Raw genomic sequence first — 22,067 nt, 5'->3', positions numbered from 1 at the left:
TTTATTGCAATCAAAAAACTCATAAATAAACCGAAATAAAAAGAATATACATATGTATGTACATATGTATGTATTTTCTATTTTGCTTCACTCAAGTCGCTAAAAGAGTTAAGAAAGAAAAAATATATATATAATAAATGGTAAAAATTTGTAGTGTAATAAATATTGTACATGACAAATGTGGGATGGAAGCGGGAGCAGAAAGAAGAAAAAATTCCAACGTTTCTTATTCTCATTATGCGTTTGCAAACAAAAACAAAAGAAATGCAAAGCTCTTAGAGCCGAAGCTGAAGACTTATGCCTTGATTGTTTGCGGCTTATGTACGTGGCATTACCCTTTAATGCAGATTAATAAGCGGCTACGCACACACACTCACACACACACACATACTCACACGACATGCACAGCTCGTAAACAGAAGGCGTATGTACATAAATAATTGTTGAACTTTCATAATTTTCATGTTAGCGAGGGTTCGCTTTCGGAACTTTGTGAACTTAATGATAATGTTGCGATCGCATATCTCAGAATTGTTTATTTAATTTTGCAATACTGTGTAGTCTAGAGTACGAAATTATTTTAAAGTAATCTACAATAGTAAATATGAAATGGCCAAATTGCTGAGTATATAAGAATAGTTTGCTCCCTACAGGGTAGCTGTAAGTCGACTACATGCGACTAACCTCTTGCTGCTGGTTTCTTGTCTGTTTAACGAAGATACATAAAAATACATAGAAGAGTGAGTACATACATTTATACATTAATGCATACGTACATACATACAACTACATACATATGTATATCTTTGTCTGTATGTCTGTTTGTTTACATACTTGTAGAAAGATAGCAATAGAGACGCCAGCGTTGACGTGTTGAGTGGCGCAATTTGTATTTCTTGTGCCCGCAGAGGCTGCATGCTCCAAATTTCAAGTGCTGCACAATTTGCAATTGTTTGGCCAAACAATTTGCAAAAAAACAACAGCAACAGCAACAACAATAAGAATAATAACAACACAGACATGAAATAGCATAACACAACACTAAAGCAAGAAACGCGGCATTCTGAAGACAGCAAGTAACGGGATTAGTGAATGACCGACAGAGAAAGAGAGAGAGAGAGCAGCGGGCCATTGGTGGTGAGTTTACAAAGTTGATGGCACCACCGACGCGACGCGTCGTCCGTTCACAAAGTACTCCACTTACAAACGCAACGCTAGCGCATCCCCATGCTGTTCACCTAGAAAACGCGTAGAATGCCAGACCCCAAAAAAATGGTAACAGCAATAGGTAAACATAAAATGAGAACACTCAACTGGAAGCTACCCTGGACACAACATTCAACTACTTTAACGAATTTATGAAAAATATATGTACATACATATGCACATATATTGATGGCATGTTTGGGGTTATCCTCTTCTTCTTCTTCTTCTTCTTCTTTGTGTGTATAAAAGTTGACTTTTGAGAAATTTGAATACCATCAAGATGCAAGCTAATGCTCTCTGTCATATGCATATCCATACGACATACCCATTTTACTTTGAAATTTCAAAGGATATTTTAAGTGAAAACAACAACAACAGCAACAGCAACAGCAAAGCCTGCACAAACAAAATCCGCTACACTCGCCACACAGTCGCCGCAGGGGCGAGAGAAGTGACGACGACTTTGTCGTTGTCGACGCTTGGCAGCTTTGACATTTGCATAGAAATACATGTGTATACTGTACATGTGCATGTGTCTGTGCTGAGTCTCTGTGTGTGTGTGTGTGTGTGTGTGTGTGTATAGAGAGAGTTTACCAATAGATGGTAAAGTAAAGGCAAAAGCATGACGACGGTCGAGTCGAGAGGAGGACAAAAAACCGAGCATCAGCATCCCCGCCGGTAAAAAAAAAAAAAAAAAAAAAAAAAACAGAAAAGAAATCCTTCGAAGTTTTAGCAAAAGTTGGGGTTGTCAGACTGTTGGCGTGCGTAACTCTCTCTCTGTTGATGTGTGTGCGTGTTTGTATAGAAGCATCGTCCTCATTGTCGTCCCCAAAAATAACTAACCCCCAAATCGCGTGGCCGTTGTTAGTCGTCGCACTTCGAATACTCCGTTATTTTTGCCATACGTTTGAAGCGACCCTCGTTCATACAAAAGCGCAGAGCAAAGCAGAGCATAACCAGCCGCCCGCTCGCCCGCTCCCACAATCAATTGGCAGCTGCCGCGTCAGCCATTTATCTATTTTTAGCACATTTTGGCGTATGTTATATGCTTTACTTTATGTACTTAGATACATACATGTGTACATATGTATGTATTTATGTATGTATACATATATGTACATACATATTCCTTCGACGGTTTAATTACCACCTTCGCTTGTTAATTTCAGTGTCGCTATTTAGATCAACGCTAATTCTTTTAACAATTTCCACACTTATTTGTGGGTCAACTGGATTGCATTTCAACTACAATTCCTCTCGCTAATGCACACATACATATGTACACATGCAAGTATGTAGGTTTGTACCTAGTATGTATGTATGGCAAAAGTATTTTGTGTAGAATTCCCCAAAATTGTCACAAACTGTTGACAACAAAATTCGAGTTTGAAACTAACAGTTTGAAGGTCACCGTTGCAGTTGCAGTTGCAGTTGACAATTTATATATACTCTTCTCCCAGTAGCCCATTATAATTTTATGCTGAAATCTGGAATTCATGCAATTCGTTTTACACATTTTCTTGTTATGCAAAAATTCAATTCATGAAATTTATTTTAAGCTTCATTTTATTTCAGCTTCATGCATAGCTATTAAGCGTCTCTAACATTCTTTTCAATTGTAAATCTAATGCATTTTAATGCATCCTTTGCATAGGACGTGATTTGCATACATACATACATATGTATGTACATATGTATATAATAGTATGCTAATCTTGCGGCTGGCTGGCTAATGCGAGTTGTTGCTTCACTCAAGTCAGCATGGACTCAATTTCGGTTTTCATCTCTCGCTTGTTTATTATGCATTGTCTGCCATTTTGGCAAAACTACAAACTAAACAGTAAATGTTGCCAGAACCGTTGGTATTATATATGTATGTATGTATGTATAGAGCAAATGAGTTCATGAGTGCTTTTTGGCTAAAGTAGATGCTCGCTATAAAGATATTGAAAAAATAATAAAGAACGCATGTAAACATAAAAATATGAGATAAATACATACATATATTTTCCTTAGATAATATACATATGTATGTATATAAACAATTTTTCGTTCAAGTTCATTTGATCTTCCAATAAAATCATTTCATATTTTTGAAAAGAATCCCGCGAGAAATTTTTATTGTGCCCATGCTGTCATCACAACTGTATAAGACTTCAATATAAGATCTCTTCGTGTCGTAAACCAAGGCAGCTTCAATATAAGATCTTCTACCGATCTATTCCAAGGAAGCTTTCACTGTACTTACATACAATACATACGCATATTGTACATGCAGTCACACACACACATCCACATAAGTTTGTGTAAGAATTCAATATAAGAGTTAATTCATACCGCAATTCGTTGCCAGCGCCCCGCTGGCTGCCGCCGCTGCGGTACAGCGTGTCAATGTTGTGGTTACGCTTCTTCTTCTTCTTGTTCTGCTTCGTCTTCTTGTTGTATGTGATTGACAAAAACTACAAGGTTCCGTTGCTTGATATTCGTCTTTCACTTTTGTCTTTTTCTTGTTATTATTATTTTTATTTTTTATTTTTTTTTTTGCTTTGCTGCTTTTTTTGTGTCTTCACTAATTTTATTTGTCTAATTGCTTAGCTACTCTGGTAGCACTCCACTGCACAAGAAACAAAAATAATAAAAAAAAAAATGTAAATGTAGCGGTTGTTGTTGCTGCTGCTGCGGCATGTATATTTATTATTAATTCGTGTTACAGTTTAACAACAAACACACACACGCAGACATATACATAGATAAAGAGCGTAGTGTTGGTAAGATTTCACTTTTGCGCTGCCGCTGTTTCAGCTGCTGCTGCTGCTGCTGCTGCTGCCGCTGTGGACTGCACGCACGAAATGAACTTTCACGCCGACCGCAAAGCTGCCAGCCAACTGACGGCCTTGTCCTGCTATATGCCGGTGCTGGCGTCGCGTCGTCGTCAACGTCTGCGTTAGCGTCAGCGTCGATGACCGGTAAAGCAGCCTCCCTCCACTTGCATTCTCTTACGTTCTACGCGCTGATGCGGCTGCGGCAGCGGCAACGGCTGCTGTTGTTGTTGGTCTTTCCGCTGATGTTGTTGTTGTTGTTTTTGACATTTTTGTTTTTGGTCGATCGATAAATTTCAATCGCGCTCTACTAACACCGTTACAAAAAATAAAGAAACAAAAAACTAAAACAAAAGCAATTGGCACTTGCACTTTTGTTTTCGCTGCTGCTTCGCATACTGCAAGCTTTCTATCCTGCTCTCGCACATAGGTTATAGCTACATATAACGGTAGAGTGCTGCTTATGCATTAATTACCATTCATTTAGCAGCCACTGCACTTTTTCTTCTTTTTTATTTTTTTGAGGGCAACCTGAAAGCGGAGGCAGACAGAGGCCGCGAGTATTTGACTTTCAATTATTGTTGACAGCCGCTTGTTACGCTATTTCCAATTTAATTTGACTATTTTGGTATCTATGTATGTACATACATACATATAGAGAGATGCCGCCGCCGCCGACGCCACAGCCACCACCACCATCACCAACAAATACCACCACCAACAACCGCAGAAGCTGAAACAGAAGCCGAAGCAGAGGCAGCCACAACAGCAGCAGAAGTAGCAGCCGCAGCAGCATCAGAGAGCAACAATACATCGTTAGTAGTCAAGCGGTTTAAGCATCTGCAGAATTTAGTGTAAACAAGAATTTTAATTGCTTGATACTGACTGTATTTTCCTTTCGTTCGTTCTCTTTTCTATCTATTTGCTTTCGATTGCCGCAGCGGCCCAATTTGCACTTGTTTTCATTCTTGTACTTCTTGTTCTTGTTGCGTTTTATGGATTTGCACACACGTTTGTTTATAGGCGAATGATGATGTTGTTACTGTTGTTGGTGTTCATGCTGCTGGCCAAAAGCCGTGCGCTCTTAAAGCTCTGCATGATTTTATCCCTATATGAAAATAAATTAGCTGATGCTGCTCCCACAATTTTCACGATTATTAGCAATGCATATATTTTTTTCAATAACACTCGATAAAAAAACAGCAAAAAAATAAAAAATAATTCTCGCTCGCGCACGCATCGGCGCTATCAATGCTATAACTGTAAACAAAAAGAGCGGCGTACCTCAGCGTCCGCGCGCGACGCCAGCTTTTTGCAACTGAAACTTAGTTCGAATTTGCGAATAAGCGCTTTCCAATTAGATATACTACGAAAGCGAAAAACCATAAGCTCATCCATCACTGGAGCTTTTGATTCTAATGAACAATTCACGGCGTTGCCACACTTTTAATATGCGACCATTCTTTGAACTCGTAAACTAAACAATTAAAATTAATGGAGTATACGTTTTTACACTAACCAGAGAACAATGGTTTTTATTACTATTTGCTAATCATTTTTCCTACAAGAAAGGACATTAGATTGCAGTTGTTTCAATAGACATTGAATGTTTTTGAAAATTATGTTTGTCCATTGATTATTTTTAAGCTTTCCTTAGCATTTGTGTTTCTTTGCAACAACAATGATAGTCATTATGTAGGCAATTTTCTTAACTAAAAAACAATTTAAAATTATATTGTTTCTTAAAATATTTACCAATTTAATCATCGCTCCATCGTTGACCGCCGCAATATCGATTACTATTAACACACAACGCTGAAGAGAAAGAATATAGGCGTATCGATATATCGATGATTTTAGTTTAATTGTCCATCAGCAGTGAAAATTGAGACTCGAGTCGGCTTTTTCAGAATGTGGAAACTTCTATTAGTGGCCATTTTAGCAATAAATCACTGCAATGCTGTGCTGGAGACCGATGCCAATACGCTGGTTCTGCTAGACAATTTAGCCATACGCGAAACGCATTCTATTTTCTTTAAATCACTGCAAGGTAACCGGCATAAAAACACACATACACATTCACACATGTATACACAAGCTATGACGTGTACAACATTTATTTGTCTTTTTTTTCTCAGATCGTGGCTTTAAGCTGACCTATAAGCTAGCTGATGACTCTGGCTTACTGTTATCGCGATATGGCGAGTACCTATACAAGAATCTGATCATCTTTGCGCCCAGTGTGGAGGAATTCGGCGGCGACATCAGCGTCGAGCGACTCGCTCAGTTTGTGGACGACGGAGGCAACGTTTTGGTTGCAGGCAGCGAAAAGTCTGGCGATGCCCTCCGCGAGTTCGCCTCCGAGTGCGGATTCGAGCTGGACGAGGAGAAGGCGGCGGTCATCGATCATCTGCACTACGATGTGAGCGATACGGGCGACCACACGACGATCCTGACCTCAGCTCTGAATCTGATCGATGCAGCCAGTGTTGTGGGCAGCGAGAATCGCAAGGCGGATGCTGCTCCACTACTATATCGCGGCACCGGTCTCATTGCCGACAAGGAGAATCCGCTGGTGCTGAAACTCCTGACGGCCGAGAGCAGCGCCTACAGCTACAATCCTGAGCAGAGCGTCTCCGACTATCCCCATGCTGTGGGCCGCAACACTTTGTTGATTGCTGCCCTGCAGGCACGCAACAATGCACGCGTCGTTTTCTCTGGCTCGCTGCAGTTCTTCGCCGACGAGTCCTTCACCATGGCCGTGCAGTATGCGCAGAACGGCGCTTTCTTCAAGCAGGCGGGCAACCGTGCCGTCGCCGAGTCCATCAGCAAGTGGGTGTTTGGGGAAAGTGGCCGGCTGCGCGTCGCCTCCGTGCGTCACCACAAGGTGGGCGAGAAAAATCCACCAGAGCAAGCGTACACCATCACCGATCCCGTTGTCTATACAATTGCCATCGAGGAGCTGGTCCAGGGCAAGTGGCAGCCATTCAAAGCCAACGATATTCAGCTGGAGTTCGTACGCATCGATCCGTTTGTGCGCACCTTCCTCAAGCAGACGAAGAGCGGCAGCTACGAGGCCCGCTTCAAAATACCGGACGTCTATGGTGTTTATCAGTTTAAGGTAGACTACAATCGGGTGGGCTACACTCACTTGTACAACACCACCCAGGTGTCGGTGCGTCCATTGGAGCACACGCAATACGAGCGATTCATACCGAGCGCATTCCCCTACTACACCAGCGCCTTCTCTATGATGATTGGCGTATTTGTGTTCTCCTTCGTCTTCCTGCACTTCAAGGAGGAGACCAGAGCAGGCAAGGACGACAAGAAAACCCAATAGATCCTAGTATTTATATGAACAATTTTTTCGCGTATACATCTAAATATCAAATGATTGTGCATATATTTGAATAAACGCATTTTTAACAAATTAAATTTGTATTATAACAGATAATAGTAAAATTTACCTGCAAATATCAGCATAGCAATGGAAGCTGCAATGTTTGAATAAATCCCCATCGAATTCAAATTCGTATTATAACAGATAATAGTGAATGATATCTGCAAAAATCAGTATTTAAAAATTCCCGCATAGCAATGGAAGCAGCAAGCTTTAAATAAAATCCCATCTCTAGGGCTGCCACCTGCTGCTATCTGGCCACATTGCCAACAGCTGTTTTTCGATATTGTTCGATATGCGATACCGATTACTGGCACAGCCAGTGCATAAAAGTGCAAGATCGCAATGCAGTGACAAACATTTGCACAAATATGAGTGAACGAACTTCGTTGACCAGCTGCAGCCGTAAGAACAATAAGAGAAATGTCCAGAGCAACGCCAGTACAATCATCGGCTGTGCCGCCCGTTTGGAGCTGTGACACGCACAGGCGCAGTCATAATCAACAGCGCGAGCTTAAACAACAACAACTGCAACTTTTCACACTCCAGACGGAACTGCGTCGCGCCACCAATCATTGGTTTCAGGCCAAGACCGATGAACGCTTCCAGTTGCTGGTGCAGACATGCGTTCAAATCCTGCAGCACGGCTTGCGGCAGCCAACGGCTATCGGAACGCTGGTAAGTGCGATGAGACGCAGACTGAGCTCGTCTTCTGATAAGCGCTTCATTCGCAACGCCCTAGGCTTAAATGAGAAGAAGAGGAATAAAAGGGAAAGTGGGAGTCGCAGCGAAAATACCCTAGTTCAATAGTAGAAGCAATAACAAATGTTAAAGCTACAAACATATGTATATGGAAATATTTAATAATTTAAAAACAAATTTATTTACTACTAGAGAAAAAAACATATTTTTTAAAAAGATTATATTATATTAAAGAACAATTAGTTGTTATTGTATGATATAGTATTCAGTTATTACTCAACAAATAGAGTTGCCTTTAATGTTATTATGTTCTTTATATGAGCAAAGAAATCCGTAATTGCGTTGTTTATTTTAGATTAACGAAACTACGATAAAAGGGAGGGCTAAATGTATGAAACCGAATACCGAGAACAACCGTTGAACATATTTACATGTGTAACTGCTCAAATTAACTGAGTTCTGTTGATTGATAACATCTGTAAACAATTATGCTATAGGTGTATGTATATAAATGGAAAAACATGTTCATCAGCATGGTTCAAGTTTCGAGTTTTTAGAGAGGGTGCTTTAATGGCTAGTTTAGCAATGATCAAACTTAAAGTGACGCACGACGAAAATCGAACAAAAGAAATCGTATAGAGTGACAAAGAAGCGTTTTTCAATCGGGAGTGCTCGACTTGGCGATATCCAGCCTGGAACAGTCAATTGTTGAATAACTTTTAATTGGAGTGCATTTTATTGTCATTTTTAATGAATTAATGAGATGATGACAAACAAAGTCTGAAATATTCCGAAATCTTTGCATTCATCAAAATCAATTAAAAACCTCCAGCTTTTGTGCCATGTTATCGATAATAATCGATAATGAAGGTGATGGAGTGAGCAATCGGAAAAAATGTAATTTAACCGCAATTCTCATTTCCCAAGGATTCAGGATGACCACGTTTCTTATACCTATATATTTTATTTATATATAAATCGTCCATTTCTTAATCCACCCTCGTTGATCGATTTCCCTTGTTTCTCCATTGCAGCGCCTAGTTGAAGACTTTGAATTTCTACGTCTCAGCGAGCATCCGCCACAGCAGCAGCAGCAGCAGCAGCCGGCAAAGGCAACAACTTCAGCTAATTCCTCACCTGCACCAGGACCCACAGGGAATGTGGCATTTAATGTCAGCGAGTTCCTAACCCATTGGGCCGCCAGCTGTCTGCGCTCGCGCTGCTTGTCGCGCTGCGTGCAGATGCTGGTGGCGGACAAAGAGCTGCTGGACAGCTACTATCAGCGGGAGGTGGCCTTTCTGCGGGATGGCGCATGTGCGGCGGCGCTGTTCGCCTGTCTGACGGCCGTTGAGCTGGACCAGAGCAGCTTGCTCAGCCAGCTGGAGCCGCTTGTGGGCAGACGTCGCCATCGGCGCACCAGCTCGCAGCCCAATTTCAGTTTTTCGCACCGACTGCACGTGGTGCAGGAGGAGGAGCAGCATCAACTGCAAGTGCAACAGCAGGAGCAGCAGCAGAAATCGCTGCAACAGCAACAAGTGCTGCATCCAAATCCGGTAGCTACGCAACTGATGCGACGCTTCAAGAGTTTGCCCTGCCTCTATCACAGCGACAGCAGTTTGGATCGAGTGTCGAATGCAGAGAGTGGACTCTCGCCGGCAGCTCCTGCCGCACGTCCGCGTTGTCAGACCTACAACAACAGCCCGAATGTGGCACTGAGCGGCTGCAGCCTCAGCACGGCCAGCAGCAGCCAAGTGGCATCGCCAGTGCCGCGCCGCATACAGCTGATCAACTGCGATGACATCAAGATCTGGACAGATCAGACGAGCAGCGTCACTCCCGCCACTGGCCACAGCCAATCATCACCCGCTCCAGTGCCCGCCACGAAGCGGGGCAGCTTTCTGGGTAATCTGTTCGGATCGCCGCCGGTGTACACCAGCTGGTACAATAAGAGTCGCGGTGAGAGCGACGAGGCGGGCAGCGGGAGTGGCTTAAACGGCTTGACTGGCTTGAATGGCTTCCTGGCCATCAACGGACGCAAGCTGGACAAACGGCAGCAGCAGTCGCTCTTCGAGGGCGTCAGCATGCTGGACTACAACAATTGTCAGGCGGCGACGAGCAGGACAGCGACGGAGCCCTTGGACATAGTGGGCGGTGTGGTGGGTCAGCAGCAGCAGCAACAGCACAGCGCCAGCTGCAGCACCACCTCCTGCAGCCTGAGCAGCGAGAGCCAGTACAGCAACAGCAATAAAATGGACAATCAGAGTCTGGCCGCCTTCCTGCAAATGTCGCGCAATGCGCGCAACAACACGGAGCTGGAGAAGGAGAACGCCCACTTTCGCATCTCGGAGGCGTGCATTGCGGCCATCGAGCACGTGAAGTGGAGTCGCCGGGGACAGCCGCCGGAGTGTGCCGGCAGCAGCAGCAGCAGCAGTGGCCTGGCCACAGAAGGGGATGCCCTGCTGCTGCCCTTTATGGAGCAGCAGACCACAAATGGTCATGGGCAGGAGGAGAGCATCAACAGACACAGCATCAGCAACCATGACAACAATAGCGCCGAGGCAGTCGGTCTACAGCTAATCTCGCGCTTCAATGACAAACAGCTGCCCAAGCTGGCGGACTTGAAGTGGCTCGTCTCGGAGCAGGATGCGCCGCAGCAGCTGCTGCCCCTGCCGAAGCTAACGCCAGAACTGCAGCAGCAGCAGCTGGAAACGCTGGGCGAGACGAGTCTGACGCGCGGCACCAAGACCTGGGCGCCGCCACGCCAACAAATCATCTTCACCGAGCATCCGCCGGCAAGTCGCTCGCAGCTGCTCAGCCGGCAGCATTACCGCTGCGCCGGCTGCGGCATGCAGGTGACGCGGCAATATCAGCAATATTTCCGCTACTGCAATTACCTGGGCAAGTACCTGTGCACCGGCTGCCATCGCAACCAGCTGTCGGCCATCCCGGCCAAGATACTGCAGTCGTGGGACTTTCGCTGCTATGCGGTCAGCTCGTTCGCCTATCGCCTCATCGAACAGATGTACACGTTCCCGCTGTTCCATGTGCCCGATCTGAATGCCCAGCTGTATGTGAAGCAGAAGCAGTTGGCCAAGGCGCGACGGCGTCGGCTCCAGCTGAAATATGTCCATAACTTCATTAGCACCTGCCGCTTTGCCACCAAGTAAGTGTGTCAAGGTCACACATACTTCCATCTCTTTCTAATCGGTATTCGCACATGCAGGGAGCAGGCGCTGTTCGATGCGGTACCGGCGCACATCACCAACGATCCGGACATGTGGTCCATGTGTGACTTTGTCGATGTGCAAAACAGCAGTTTGTGCCGCTCCATCGAGGATCTGATTGAACTGAACGAGCAACATGTCTACAGCTGTGTGGTAAACTGGAATTCGTATCTCTCTTTTGCTTGTGCAGCTGTTTAACGTTCACCCCCTCTCACTCTATCTCACACGCTTGCAGCTCTGCACGGGTCGCGCGTTCGTCTGCGAGCTGTGCAAGAGTCGCGAGCTGATCTATCCTTGGCAGCGGAAGGTGCATCGTTGTGGGCAGTGCGGCGCCTGCGTTCATACCAACTGCTGGAAGCTGAAATCGACTGGTGGCTGTTTGCGCTGTGACCGGCTGCATGGACGACAACAACAACAAAAACAACAGCTGCAGAAGCAGCAGGAGTAGAGCATGGCCAAATTATTATTACTTTTTTTTTTTGTATATGTATAGTGTATATAAACGTGTAAATTTTGGATTCTATTAGCAAATGTACCTCAAGTGAATGATGACCGATTGATTCTTAAGTTGATTTTTATAAATTATAAAAAATATTTATTTTATAATACTAACTATCGCATTTAACTTCAGCATATAAAACCATTTCTATATTCCACAGCAGCTCTTATTAGCAAATTCGAATTCGATATGAATATTCCAATTGGAATATTCAATTCAAATAATAGGTGCAGGTGGCTCAAAATTTCTAGTTTCTATATTATGAATTTCATGTCGATATTGGAATATATTTTATACATGTATGTATATTTAATTTATTTAGCGCTTCTGAAATGCGGATAATGCCAATTTATTTAATAGGCATATTCCAATCGCTTTTTGCTGAGATTATTTTCAAATTTATTTTAAGCATTGTCCCTTGGAATATTCACATAGTAATTTTGAAAAACTCAATTTACTTGAAATTCATTAACTATATGTAGTCAGTTTAAAACATGTTTTATTTTTAAATTATGAATGTCATGCAGTGCATTTGAATATATATATTCAATTTATTAATCGCCTTTGAAAAGCACAGAGGATAATGCAAAATTATCGACTTGTGGCAATCAACATAGAACTATCGCTGATGGTCGATATTCGATATGCTTGCAGCTGGCAGCTCATTTTGGCATAGCAGCGTCAAAATATTTTCCTTTTGAGTTTGCAGTGCCCATTCGAGTAGAGCATTAACATTTGCTTGCGAGATAAAAGTTAAAAATTTGCACCTCCTTTAATGAATCGGAAGCGCAAATGCAGTGCCGAGCAAAATACGTCACAAGTCTTGTTCGTATAAATTAAACAGTTTTGACTAAATTTATGTTTTCGACTTTTTTTGCAACCAAAAGAAGAAAAAAAAGAGCGTCGTGCGTGCAAAACATACTGCCGATGAACAGAACGCCATAAATTGAAGTGGAGGTTGGAAAGAAAACTACGAAGAAAATTTGCAGTTTTTTCTTGACGGTTGGCGCTTGCGTTTGGGCTCGAGCCTACAGCTGCCTGCCATCTAACAGCCTGCGGCCAAAACCAAAATATCCGCCATATACATTCTGTCATCTTTAACGGCAAGTGAGTACGAAAAATATGAAATAAAATATGTGCAATGCATTTGTGTGTGGAAGCGTAGTTGAATTTTAGCCTGCCCGTTGCCTGACCGCCTGTGCACCCGTTCGCCGTTCATTCGACGACAAGCATGAGCGAGGGTAAATGTGTACAGCGGTGGGTTTTGATGCGTGCGTGCGTGCGAATGTATGTGTGTGGTTGCTTGCCTGCCTGCCTGCTTATTTGCGTGTGTTTTTAAGTCTGTGTGTGTTGGGACAAAAGCGATGCGGCGCACTTCATTTTGGCGTGAACAAATTCTACACGTTCGTTCATGTACGTATGTATGTACATATTTAATTGTATAAAAGAAGCATAGCTGCAAGAAGAAGAAATAGAAAATACGCATAAGTATGCGCATATGCATGTATATGTGTAATGGCAAAATGGTAAAACGGCAATATTCAACAAAAATTTGCAAGCTTGTGACACCTCTGCACACATATGCAGGCATGCATATACATATATAAATTTACATGAATTGACATGTGTGGGCATGTTCAGTGTGTGCATACATATGTGCGTGCGTGTGTGTCAGTATGTTTATTTATCGATGTTTCTCCTTCTCCTGTTACCCATTTTCCATTGAATTTTCAGATAGCTCAAGCGGCTGCTGCAACCAATATTTAGCGTAACGTAATCGAAATCGAAATCGAATGTCAACACGATAACTCAGAAGACAAATAAACTATAAGTGCCGGAAGAATTAATTGAAAAGAACACGAAGCTTTCGAAGATAAAAACTAATTCAGCTAACAATAATAATTAGTAACTGAAAGGTACTCGAAACAGAATAAATCTGCGAGAACGGCGGCAACAGCAGCAGCAGCAACAGCAGCGGCGGCGTTTGCAGTAGCCGACGGACAGCAAAATTCAAGTGCCGAATAAGATGGACATTGAAACAGATCAGTCTATCGAAGCAATGGATACCCAGGATACCCAAGAGGTCGAGATAATCACAAGCGACCTACAGCAGCAGCAACAACAACAGCAGCAGCAACAAACCAACTCGCCGCCACAATTGCCAAAGTTTAAAAATCTAATTCATCCGCAGCAGCAGCAGCAACAGCAACAACAGCAGCAGCAGCCGCAGCTACCCAGTGAGAACGGCAACGTGCCGCCACAGCAATTGTTAGCCGAGAGCAGCTCCACATCATTTGGCAACGAACAAGAGATGCCAATGGATGACGAAACCAAGGAGGATCAATTCCGCTCGGAGACAACGTTTTCCTATACCGTGGAGAATGTTGGACAGCTTAAGCAGCAGCATCTATCGCCGCCCGTTTATGTGCGCATGCTGCCATGGAAGATCATGGTCATACCGAATGATCGTGCGCTCGGCTTCTTTTTGCAGTGCAACGGAGAGAACGATTCGCCGACCTGGTCGTGCAATGCAATTGCCGAGCTGCGTCTGAAGTGCCACAAGCCGGATGCGCCGCCGTTTACGCGCGCTCGCATCAAGCATTTGTTCTACTCGAAGGAGAATGACTATGGCTATTCGAATTTCATCACCTGGCAGGAGTTGCAGGATCCAGATAAATGCTATGTCCACAATGGCAGCATTACGCTCGAGGTGCACGTCATTGCCGATGCACCGCACGGTGTACTTTGGGACTCCAAGAAGCACACCGGCTATGTGGGCCTGAAGAATCAGGGCGCCACTTGCTATATGAACTCGTTGCTCCAGACGCTATATTTCACAAATTCACTACGCTTGGCCGTCTATCGCATCCCAACTGAGGCCGATGATAGCACCAAGTCGGTGGGCTTGTCGCTGCAGCGCGTCTTCCACGAGTTGCAGTTCGGCGATCGTCCGGTCGGCACCAAGAAGCTAACTAAATCCTTTGGCTGGGAAACTCTCGACTCGTTCATGCAGCACGATGTCCAGGAGTTTCTGCGCGTACTTCTCGACAAGCTCGAATCGAAAATGAAGGGCACCTGCCTGGAGGGCACCATTCCCGGCCTATTCGAGGGCAAAATGTCATCGTACATTAAATGCACAAATGTCGATTATAACAGCACACGCTACGAGACCTTCTACGATATTCAGCTAAATATCAAAGACAAGAAGAACATCTTCGAATCATTTCAGGACTATGTCGCCTCCGAGACACTCGAAGGCGATAACAAATACGATGCTGGTGTCCATGGTCTCCAGGTGAGTGATGATTTGTCCCTTAATTGAATGGAGCTACGATGACATTCGCCTCTATTTAGCGTATTCAGTTTGTAAATGTTTGTAGGTTAGGTGGAAACATAAGTCAAACTCTTGCCATCCACAGCATGTGGATTGCATGCTTTGTAAATGCCATGTGGATACCAAAATTTTCAATTCCTGCTTATCGTAAATGCTAAATGCAATTATAATCTCTATTGATTATATATATATATCTTATATCATCCAAAATTGCTCACGTTCCACAAAAAATTGCATAGAAACACACCAAAAACTTAGCATCCACAAGCGCTAACTCTTGTTGCACTTAGAATCCAATAATTGTGGATATCAAATTGAGACAGAAAATTCTCAACTTTCCAATAAACAGCCTAAACACATTTGAAATGCGAATCGTGCTGTGAGGCCGAGACAGTTATCGTAGCATAAACCTAGAGGGCCATATAATAATAAATATGTATTTATTTGTCTTTCCATTTGTTGTGCAGGAGGCGAGCAAGGGCGTCATATTCACATCATTCCCGCCTGTGCTGCATTTGCATTTGATGCGTTTCCAATATGATCCAATTACCGATAGCTCGATCAAATATAACGATCGTTTCGAGTTCTATGAACAGATCAATTTGGATCGCTATCTGGCCGAGCATGAGAAGACGCCGGCCGATTATGTGCTGCACGCTGTCCTCGTCCATTCCGGCGACAATCATGGCGGGCATTATGTGGTCTTCATCAATCCGAAGGCCGACGGACGTTGGTTTAAGTTTGATGACGATGTCGTCTCCAGTTGCCGCAAGCAGGAGGCCATCGATCAGAACTATGGCGGCATGGATGATGAGATCTCGTTTCATGCCAAGTGCAGTAATGCATACATGCTTGTCTATATACGGCACTCGGAACTGGATCGTGTGCTGGGCGATATACCCGAGAGTGAGATCTCTAGCGATCTGGTGGAACGACTCGATTTGGAGAAACGCATCGAGATGGCGCGACGCAAGGAGCGCAGCGAGGCCAATCTCTATGTGCCCATTCACGTCATACTCGAGGAGTACTTTGAGTCTCAGCAGAAGCGTCGCCTGTTCGATCTGGAGAAGACGCACCAGCGTCCATTCAAGCTAAAGCAAAACCAAACCGTTAACGAGATGGTCGAGATGCTGGTGAAGGCATTCGGCGTGCCGCGCAATCGCATGCGCATGTGGAACATGTGCACGGCCCAGACACAAAAGTTCCTGTACTTTGATTTCGAGGCGGAGGCGACACGCACCATCGAACAGATACCCACATCGCAGAAGCCGTGGGTCATATTCCTTGAGCTGGCACCGCCCGACAGCAGCGAGCCGCTGATGCCGTTCAATCCCAAAACGGATGTGCTTCTATTCCTCAAGTATTACGATGCGCGAAACAAGCGCCTCAATTACATCGGCTGCACTCAGCAGCCGTTAACACGCCGTCTCAGCGACCTGGTGCCGGAGATCAATCGGAAGCTCGGCTTCGATCTGGACACCGAGCTGACCGTGTTCGATGAGTATGCCGATAAGAAGATCGCCAATATAAACGAGCCCATCGAGAATGTGCTCTATATGCCGCAGGATCATCTGCAGGGTCCCATATTGATATTCGAACGGGAGAATGTGGATGTTAAGCTAGATTTGCCCACCGTTGAGGATTACTTCTTGGATCTGGTCTATCGCATCGAGATCATATTCAGCGACAAATGCAACCCAAATGAGCCGGACTTTACGCTCGAACTGTCGAATCGCTACAATTACGATCAACTGACCAATGCCGTCGCCGAACGCCTCAACACCGATCCCCAGAAGCTGCAGTTCTTCATGTGCATCAGCAACTACAAGGAGACCGCCGGCAATGCGGTGCCCTACACCTACAAGGTACGTTTTGAGATCAAAGAGATTTGAGAACAGAGTAAATAGAGGCGAACCAAACACCTCCGCGTGCACATTGTGCATTCAGTTGAGATCAGATTGTCCTAGTCTTATCTCTCATGTTCTCCAATGCTCATTTAGTTTGATTTGCTTCGTCGAGTCGAGTTGACATCGAATTAAATAGTTTTTTTCACTTTACGAATTTCACAATTTACTTTTCTAAAACCCGAATTGTGTTCTATATTCACAGGGTACCATCAAGGATCTGCTGTCGTACACGAAGCAGAGCACGCCGAAGCGCATTTTCTATCAGAGACTGTCCCTGAGCATACACGAGCTGGATAACAAAAAGTTGTTCAAGTGCATTTGGGTCTCCAATGACCTGAAGGAGGAGAAGGAGCTGGTGCTGTATCCGAATAAGAATGATACCGTGAAGGGTCTGCTCGACGAGGCGGCCAAGACGATCACATTCGCTGAGAATAGTCGCAAGAAGCTGCGCCTGATGAAGGTCGGCAATCATAAGATTGTGGCCATCTGCAAGGACGACATACCGCTGGAGACGCTGATGAAGACCAATGAGTCGATAACCACCACACAGGGCACTCAGAAGGTCTATCGCATCGAGGAGGTGCCGGCCGATGAGGCACAGCTGGCCGAGAATGAGCTGCTCATACCGGTGGCACATTTCAGCAAGGAGCTGTACAATTCGTTCGGTGTGCCGTTCCTAACCAAGGCCCGCCATGGCGAGCCATATGGTGCACTCAAGCAGCGCATCCAGAAGCGACTCAATGTACCGGACAAGGAGTGGGAGAACTACAAGTTCGCCGTTATCACAATGGGCCATACCATCGATGTGAACGATAATACCCCCGTTGATCTGGAGGTCTATCGCACCTGGACTGGCGGGCAGTTGCCGTTCTTCGGACTGGATCACATCAACAAATCGCGCAAGCGCAGCTCGCTCAATTTCTCCGAGAAGGCAATCAAAATCTACAACTAAATTAACAGCACCAGCAACAACAATAACAAAGAGCGATACAATATACAGAAACGAAACTACAACAACAACAAAAAAAAAACAACCTACAATAATAATAATTATGATTAACTACAACAACAAAATCAGCGTATGTTCGTGTGTGGCGAGTCTGTGCTTATATATAGTTGTGTGTGTGTGTGCCTGCCTGATTTAGTGTCATATATCCAAGCCAAGAGCAAACAAATAAGATTCTCTTATGGCTAGAGTATGCTTCCATAACTCTTAAACAACTATAGAAACATCAACATCAGCAACAACAACAACAACAACAACGATTGCTTCCACAGCATTAGCCCAAGGAGTCCATTATAATGATGATAGATATATATCTATAGATATATATGTATGCCCATGCAGGCGTTACGATAGTTGCATTCGTAGTAGTTGATTCCGTTAACATAATTGGATTTGTTTCACATGTAGCCTTTGCCTGTTACATACATATATTTATATATACATTCTCATATATATATATATACATATATATATACTATCTTTGCAGTCAGTCAGTTCCGCCCTAGTCTAATCCTCCAGCAACTGTCATGAAGCCAGGAGTCAATGGAGTATTCATAGTCGAACATGTTCCAATGTCAATGTTCTACACTCATACACACACGCACACACACATCTACACACACAGTCACACATGATATACGCACACACATATATACATTGTAGCTTTTGTTTATGCATGAATCAAATGGAATTTCAATTCATGTATACTCATTTGGTATATATGCGTGAATGCTTTAAAAATAATTTTTTTTTTTTGTTTTTTTTTATGAATACTATTTTTAAAGCTATTTTAAAAACATACTTATATATATAATGAAAAATTAGCGCCAAGATCCTGAACAGATTTTTGGCATTACTGTAAATAAGCGTTGCAGTTATACCCGAAAGTCGGGAACACACACACACACATCCACGGACACAGACACAGACAGATAGTGATACCCTCACACACATGCACACACAAACGCACACATACAATATATATATGTGTATGTAATTAATGTCCCTTGCCGACAGTTGGACAGTTAAAGCAGGGACTTTTTGCTGTTTTGACATCATGTAGAAAGAGAGAGGAAGAGGCAGAAAGTGAGAGAGAGCGAGAGACAGAGAAGAGTGTGTTATTGTGTCGTGAGGGGTTATGAAAGTTATATATATATATATTTAGGTATATATATATGTGTAATTAATGATACATTTAAAAACTATTATTTACCATTTAACGAACACAGATCGAAAGTTAATGAAAGAAGAAAAAAAAAATGTTTATAAAAAAAATATTAAAAAAAAAAAATAAACAAAAAGAAAAAGGAAAAAAACCAGATTTGTTTCAAACAACAATTATTTGTGATTTTAATACATGAAATGATAAATATAATGATAATGATGTGACTATCTATAATATATTAATCATAAACTACGGTAATACAAAATAAAGAAACACTTTAAATTAACAGTTAGTGCTTTTACTTTGTTAACGTTAGCAAAAATATTAAAACAAAAAAAAAAAAAAAAATGAAATGAAATGAAATTTAAAGAAACAGGAAATATTTTAACATCATATGGAAAACAAAAAATATATATATAAAGAATCCCATATATATATATGAATGAAGATATACGCTATTATTATTTATGCAGAGATAATTAACATTATTTATGTGTAAAAAAGAGTTGAAGAGAAACGAGAAAAAAAATCAAATAAAATACCAACAATTTAAGACAATGTCTTTGTTATCCGCTGAGTTACGAGGGAATTGGCCCCTATGAGCCAAACTAATTTACTCTAACTATAAAGGGGGATGCTTAAAAACCCAGAATTAAGAGACCGTTGGGAACTGAACGACTAGAAGGTATTCCAAGCACATTGCTCTGGTTTCTTACAACTTTGCAATGCGCCCATGGGCGTTACAATGGACGTGTGAACCTGAACCTGAACTCTAAGTAAATTGAAATTTGGACAAAATTTTGACTTTGATTCGTTTCATAGTATTTGTACGTGAGCCGCACAATATTTATTTTCTTTTTTTTTTGTTGCTTAAAAACTAGAAATCTCTTAGAATTTACGACGCTTGAGCAGCTCGGGTCGCCAGTTGATCGGATGTGTCTCCTCGCTGGCTTCGTCATCCTGCTTGTACACCTTGATGGTCTTGTCCGCCTCGGCAGTGATGAGACGTGTGCCCGACTGATCGAAGCAGAGGGCAAAAATGCCCGCCTCGCTGTCCATGGAGCCGGGCTGGACGGGCGCCTGGAAGCGCTGGAAATTGTAGCCGGTACGCCAGTCCCAGAAGAACATGGTGCCGTTGTCGCCGCCAGAGACGAGCACGCCCTCCGAATTGGCCGCCATGCAATTGACAATGGCCGTGTGTCCGGATATGTTCTGCACAAAGTTGCCCTCGGGACAGCGCCACTGCTTGATGTTGTCCGGTGAGGCGGAGGCGAACATGTAGAGCGACGGATGCAGGACAATGCTGCGCACGGACTTCTTGTGGTTGGTCAGCGTGCAGACGCTCTTGCCGGCTGCCAGATCCCACAGACGGACGGTGGAATCGTGTGAGCCGGTTATGATCTGGGGATTGGTAGCCTGGGCCACCACGCTGGCTACCGTGTTCGTGTGGCCCGTCAGTGTGTGGACATTCGCCTTGGTGCGCATATCCCAGATGCGTGCCGTAGAGTCGCGCCCAGAAGTGGCGAGCACATCAATGGTGGGATGCAGTGCCAGCGAATAGACAGCGGACAGATGGCCGTGGTAGTGTCTGATAACCTTGTTGTACTCCAGATCCCAGCACTTGACCTGACGATCCTCGCCGCAACTGAACAGATATGGATGCTTTGCACTGACGGCAACGCCGCGCACCGTGCTCACATGGCCAGTCAGCGACAGCTTCAGTTTGCCGCTGGCCAAGTCCCAGATCTTGATGACACGATCACCGGCGCCAGTGGCAAACCACTCGTTGCCCGGTTCTACGGCTATGCAGCGCACCCAGCCCAAGTGGCCAGAGATGACACGCGATAGTTTCCATGGCGCGTGCCACTTGGGCTTGGGAATGCTAGGCGCTTTCTTTGGTATTAGCTGCACATTGCTAGCTCCACTGCCGCTGCTTGTGGGCATTGACGCACGCACCAATGAAGTGTTCCCAATCACCATCGGTTTGTCCTTGTCGCGATTAGACCTAACCATGCTACCGGCGGCTGCGCCGGTTCCTCCCAAATCCGTGCCGGCTGCAGCCTGACCGGTGCTGCCGTCTGTAATGGCCAGTGGCTTGTCGCTGCTGCCGTTTTGCATGGCGGACAATTTTTTATCGTCCATCGATTTGATGGCGCGGTCAATCACCAAGCCATAAGTATCCCTTGCCTTAATCGAACGAGTCATCTTCTCGCTGCACACAAAAATTTACCAAAATATTATTGATGGCTGTGCGCCAATTTCATGGCCATTTGTACTTACAAACGCTCATCGATATCCGGCAAGTTACCCTGATTCGAGACAAACAAATCGTGTGTGCGTTTAAGTGATCTAAATATAAGCGTATGCACGCTGTGCTTTTGTACATCTTCCATGCTTATGTGTTTTTATTTATACGAAACATAAACGTAAACGAACTACTTGCTATTCGCATTGAACGACAATGAGGCGGGCGATAAAATTTGTCATTCACACAAAAAAGTTATCGATTATTGGATAGCGATGTTTGTATATTTTCCCCACCTTAAGGGATAATTTTAACGAAAGTTTTTTATCTTGAATTTTAAATATCTTTATTTAGCAATTTTCTTTTTGTAGATTTTAGAAAATTTATGCAATTTGTTACGTCAGAAAAACGTGTAAATTGTTGGGCAGCCAGCTGCGAACAATAGTTTAAATATCGGTTGGTTGTCATCGAACATTCCTTTTTACTAAATTTAAATGTTTTTTTATTCAAATAAAAAAAAAAAACAGACCTTAGTTCTAATTTGTAGTCAGCGTTATGCA

At 43.7% G+C, this 22,067-nt stretch overlaps 5 protein-coding genes across 16 annotated transcripts in view; 3 read left to right on the top strand and 2 right to left on the bottom strand.

The window, feature by feature from the left end:
• Positions 1 to 5,436, bottom strand: part of inaE (inactivation no afterpotential E) — a 29,455-nt gene extending 24,019 nt beyond the window's left edge. For 2 of the 9 annotated variants that reach the window (XM_089263424.1, XM_089263431.1), the window contains exons 1-2: positions 4,912 to 5,359; positions 3,544 to 3,820 (exon numbers count right to left, since the gene is read on the bottom strand). The gene's annotated coding sequence lies outside the window, so the exon portion shown is untranslated. Of the gene's footprint in view, positions 1 to 3,543; positions 3,821 to 4,911 lie in introns of all 9 variants that reach the window. The other 7 variants (XM_089263425.1, XM_089263429.1, XM_089263432.1 and 4 more) reach the window with 7 other exon arrangements.
• Positions 5,437 to 5,877: 441 nt separating this feature from the next.
• Ost48 (dolichyl-diphosphooligosaccharide--protein glycosyltransferase non-catalytic subunit Ost48) lies at positions 5,878 to 7,460 on the top strand. Its single transcript, XM_018109406.3, has 2 exons — positions 5,878 to 6,075; positions 6,164 to 7,460. The coding sequence occupies exons 1-2, from the start codon at positions 5,937 to 5,939 to the stop codon at positions 7,363 to 7,365; spliced, it is 1,341 nt and encodes a 446-aa protein (XP_017964895.1). The 5' UTR covers positions 5,878 to 5,936; the 3' UTR covers positions 7,366 to 7,460.
• A 242-nt stretch (positions 7,461 to 7,702) lies between these two features.
• Positions 7,703 to 11,963, top strand: Rubicon (run domain Beclin-1-interacting and cysteine-rich domain-containing protein rubicon). The gene is made up of 4 exons (XM_018109341.3): positions 7,703 to 8,103; positions 9,162 to 11,290; positions 11,351 to 11,504; positions 11,587 to 11,963. Exons 1-4 carry the CDS (start codon positions 7,849 to 7,851, stop codon positions 11,797 to 11,799), a joined length of 2,751 nt encoding a protein of 916 aa, XP_017964830.1. The 5' UTR covers positions 7,703 to 7,848; the 3' UTR covers positions 11,800 to 11,963.
• Positions 11,964 to 12,492: 529 nt separating this feature from the next.
• Positions 12,493 to 19,548, top strand: Usp7 (Ubiquitin-specific protease 7). Of its 4 annotated transcripts, XM_089263433.1 has the most exons (5): positions 12,493 to 12,602; positions 12,750 to 12,957; positions 13,585 to 15,145; positions 15,652 to 17,049; positions 17,294 to 19,548. In XM_089263433.1, exons 3-5 carry the CDS (start codon positions 13,877 to 13,879, stop codon positions 18,041 to 18,043), a joined length of 3,417 nt encoding a protein of 1,138 aa, XP_089119559.1. In that variant the 5' UTR covers positions 12,493 to 12,602; positions 12,750 to 12,957; positions 13,585 to 13,876; the 3' UTR covers positions 18,044 to 19,548. The 4 variants fall into 4 exon arrangements, with proteins under 4 accessions (XP_089119559.1, XP_017964808.1, XP_089119561.1 ...); XM_018109319.3 differs by having other exon boundaries at positions 12,509 to 12,957; XM_089263435.1 differs by lacking the exons at positions 12,493 to 12,602; positions 12,750 to 12,957 and adding an exon at positions 13,253 to 13,275.
• A 591-nt stretch (positions 19,549 to 20,139) lies between these two features.
• Positions 20,140 to 21,803, bottom strand: Tango4 (transport and golgi organization 4). The gene is made up of 2 exons (XM_018109401.3): positions 21,543 to 21,803; positions 20,140 to 21,474 (listed from the first exon to the last, which is right to left on the bottom strand). The coding sequence occupies exons 1-2, from the start codon at positions 21,653 to 21,655 to the stop codon at positions 20,151 to 20,153; spliced, it is 1,437 nt and encodes a 478-aa protein (XP_017964890.1). The 5' UTR covers positions 21,656 to 21,803; the 3' UTR covers positions 20,140 to 20,150.
• Between the last annotated feature and the right edge of the window lie 264 nt (positions 21,804 to 22,067).

Source organism: Drosophila navojoa, chromosome X, assembly GCF_054131105.1.
Source record: "Drosophila navojoa isolate 15081-1374.11 chromosome X, UAZ_NAV_1.0, whole genome shotgun sequence".
NCBI classification, from domain to species: Eukaryota; Metazoa; Arthropoda; class Insecta; order Diptera; family Drosophilidae; genus Drosophila; species Drosophila navojoa.
Note: the sequence above shows the minus strand (reverse complement) of the source record. Positions and strands in the feature narration are given on the sequence as shown.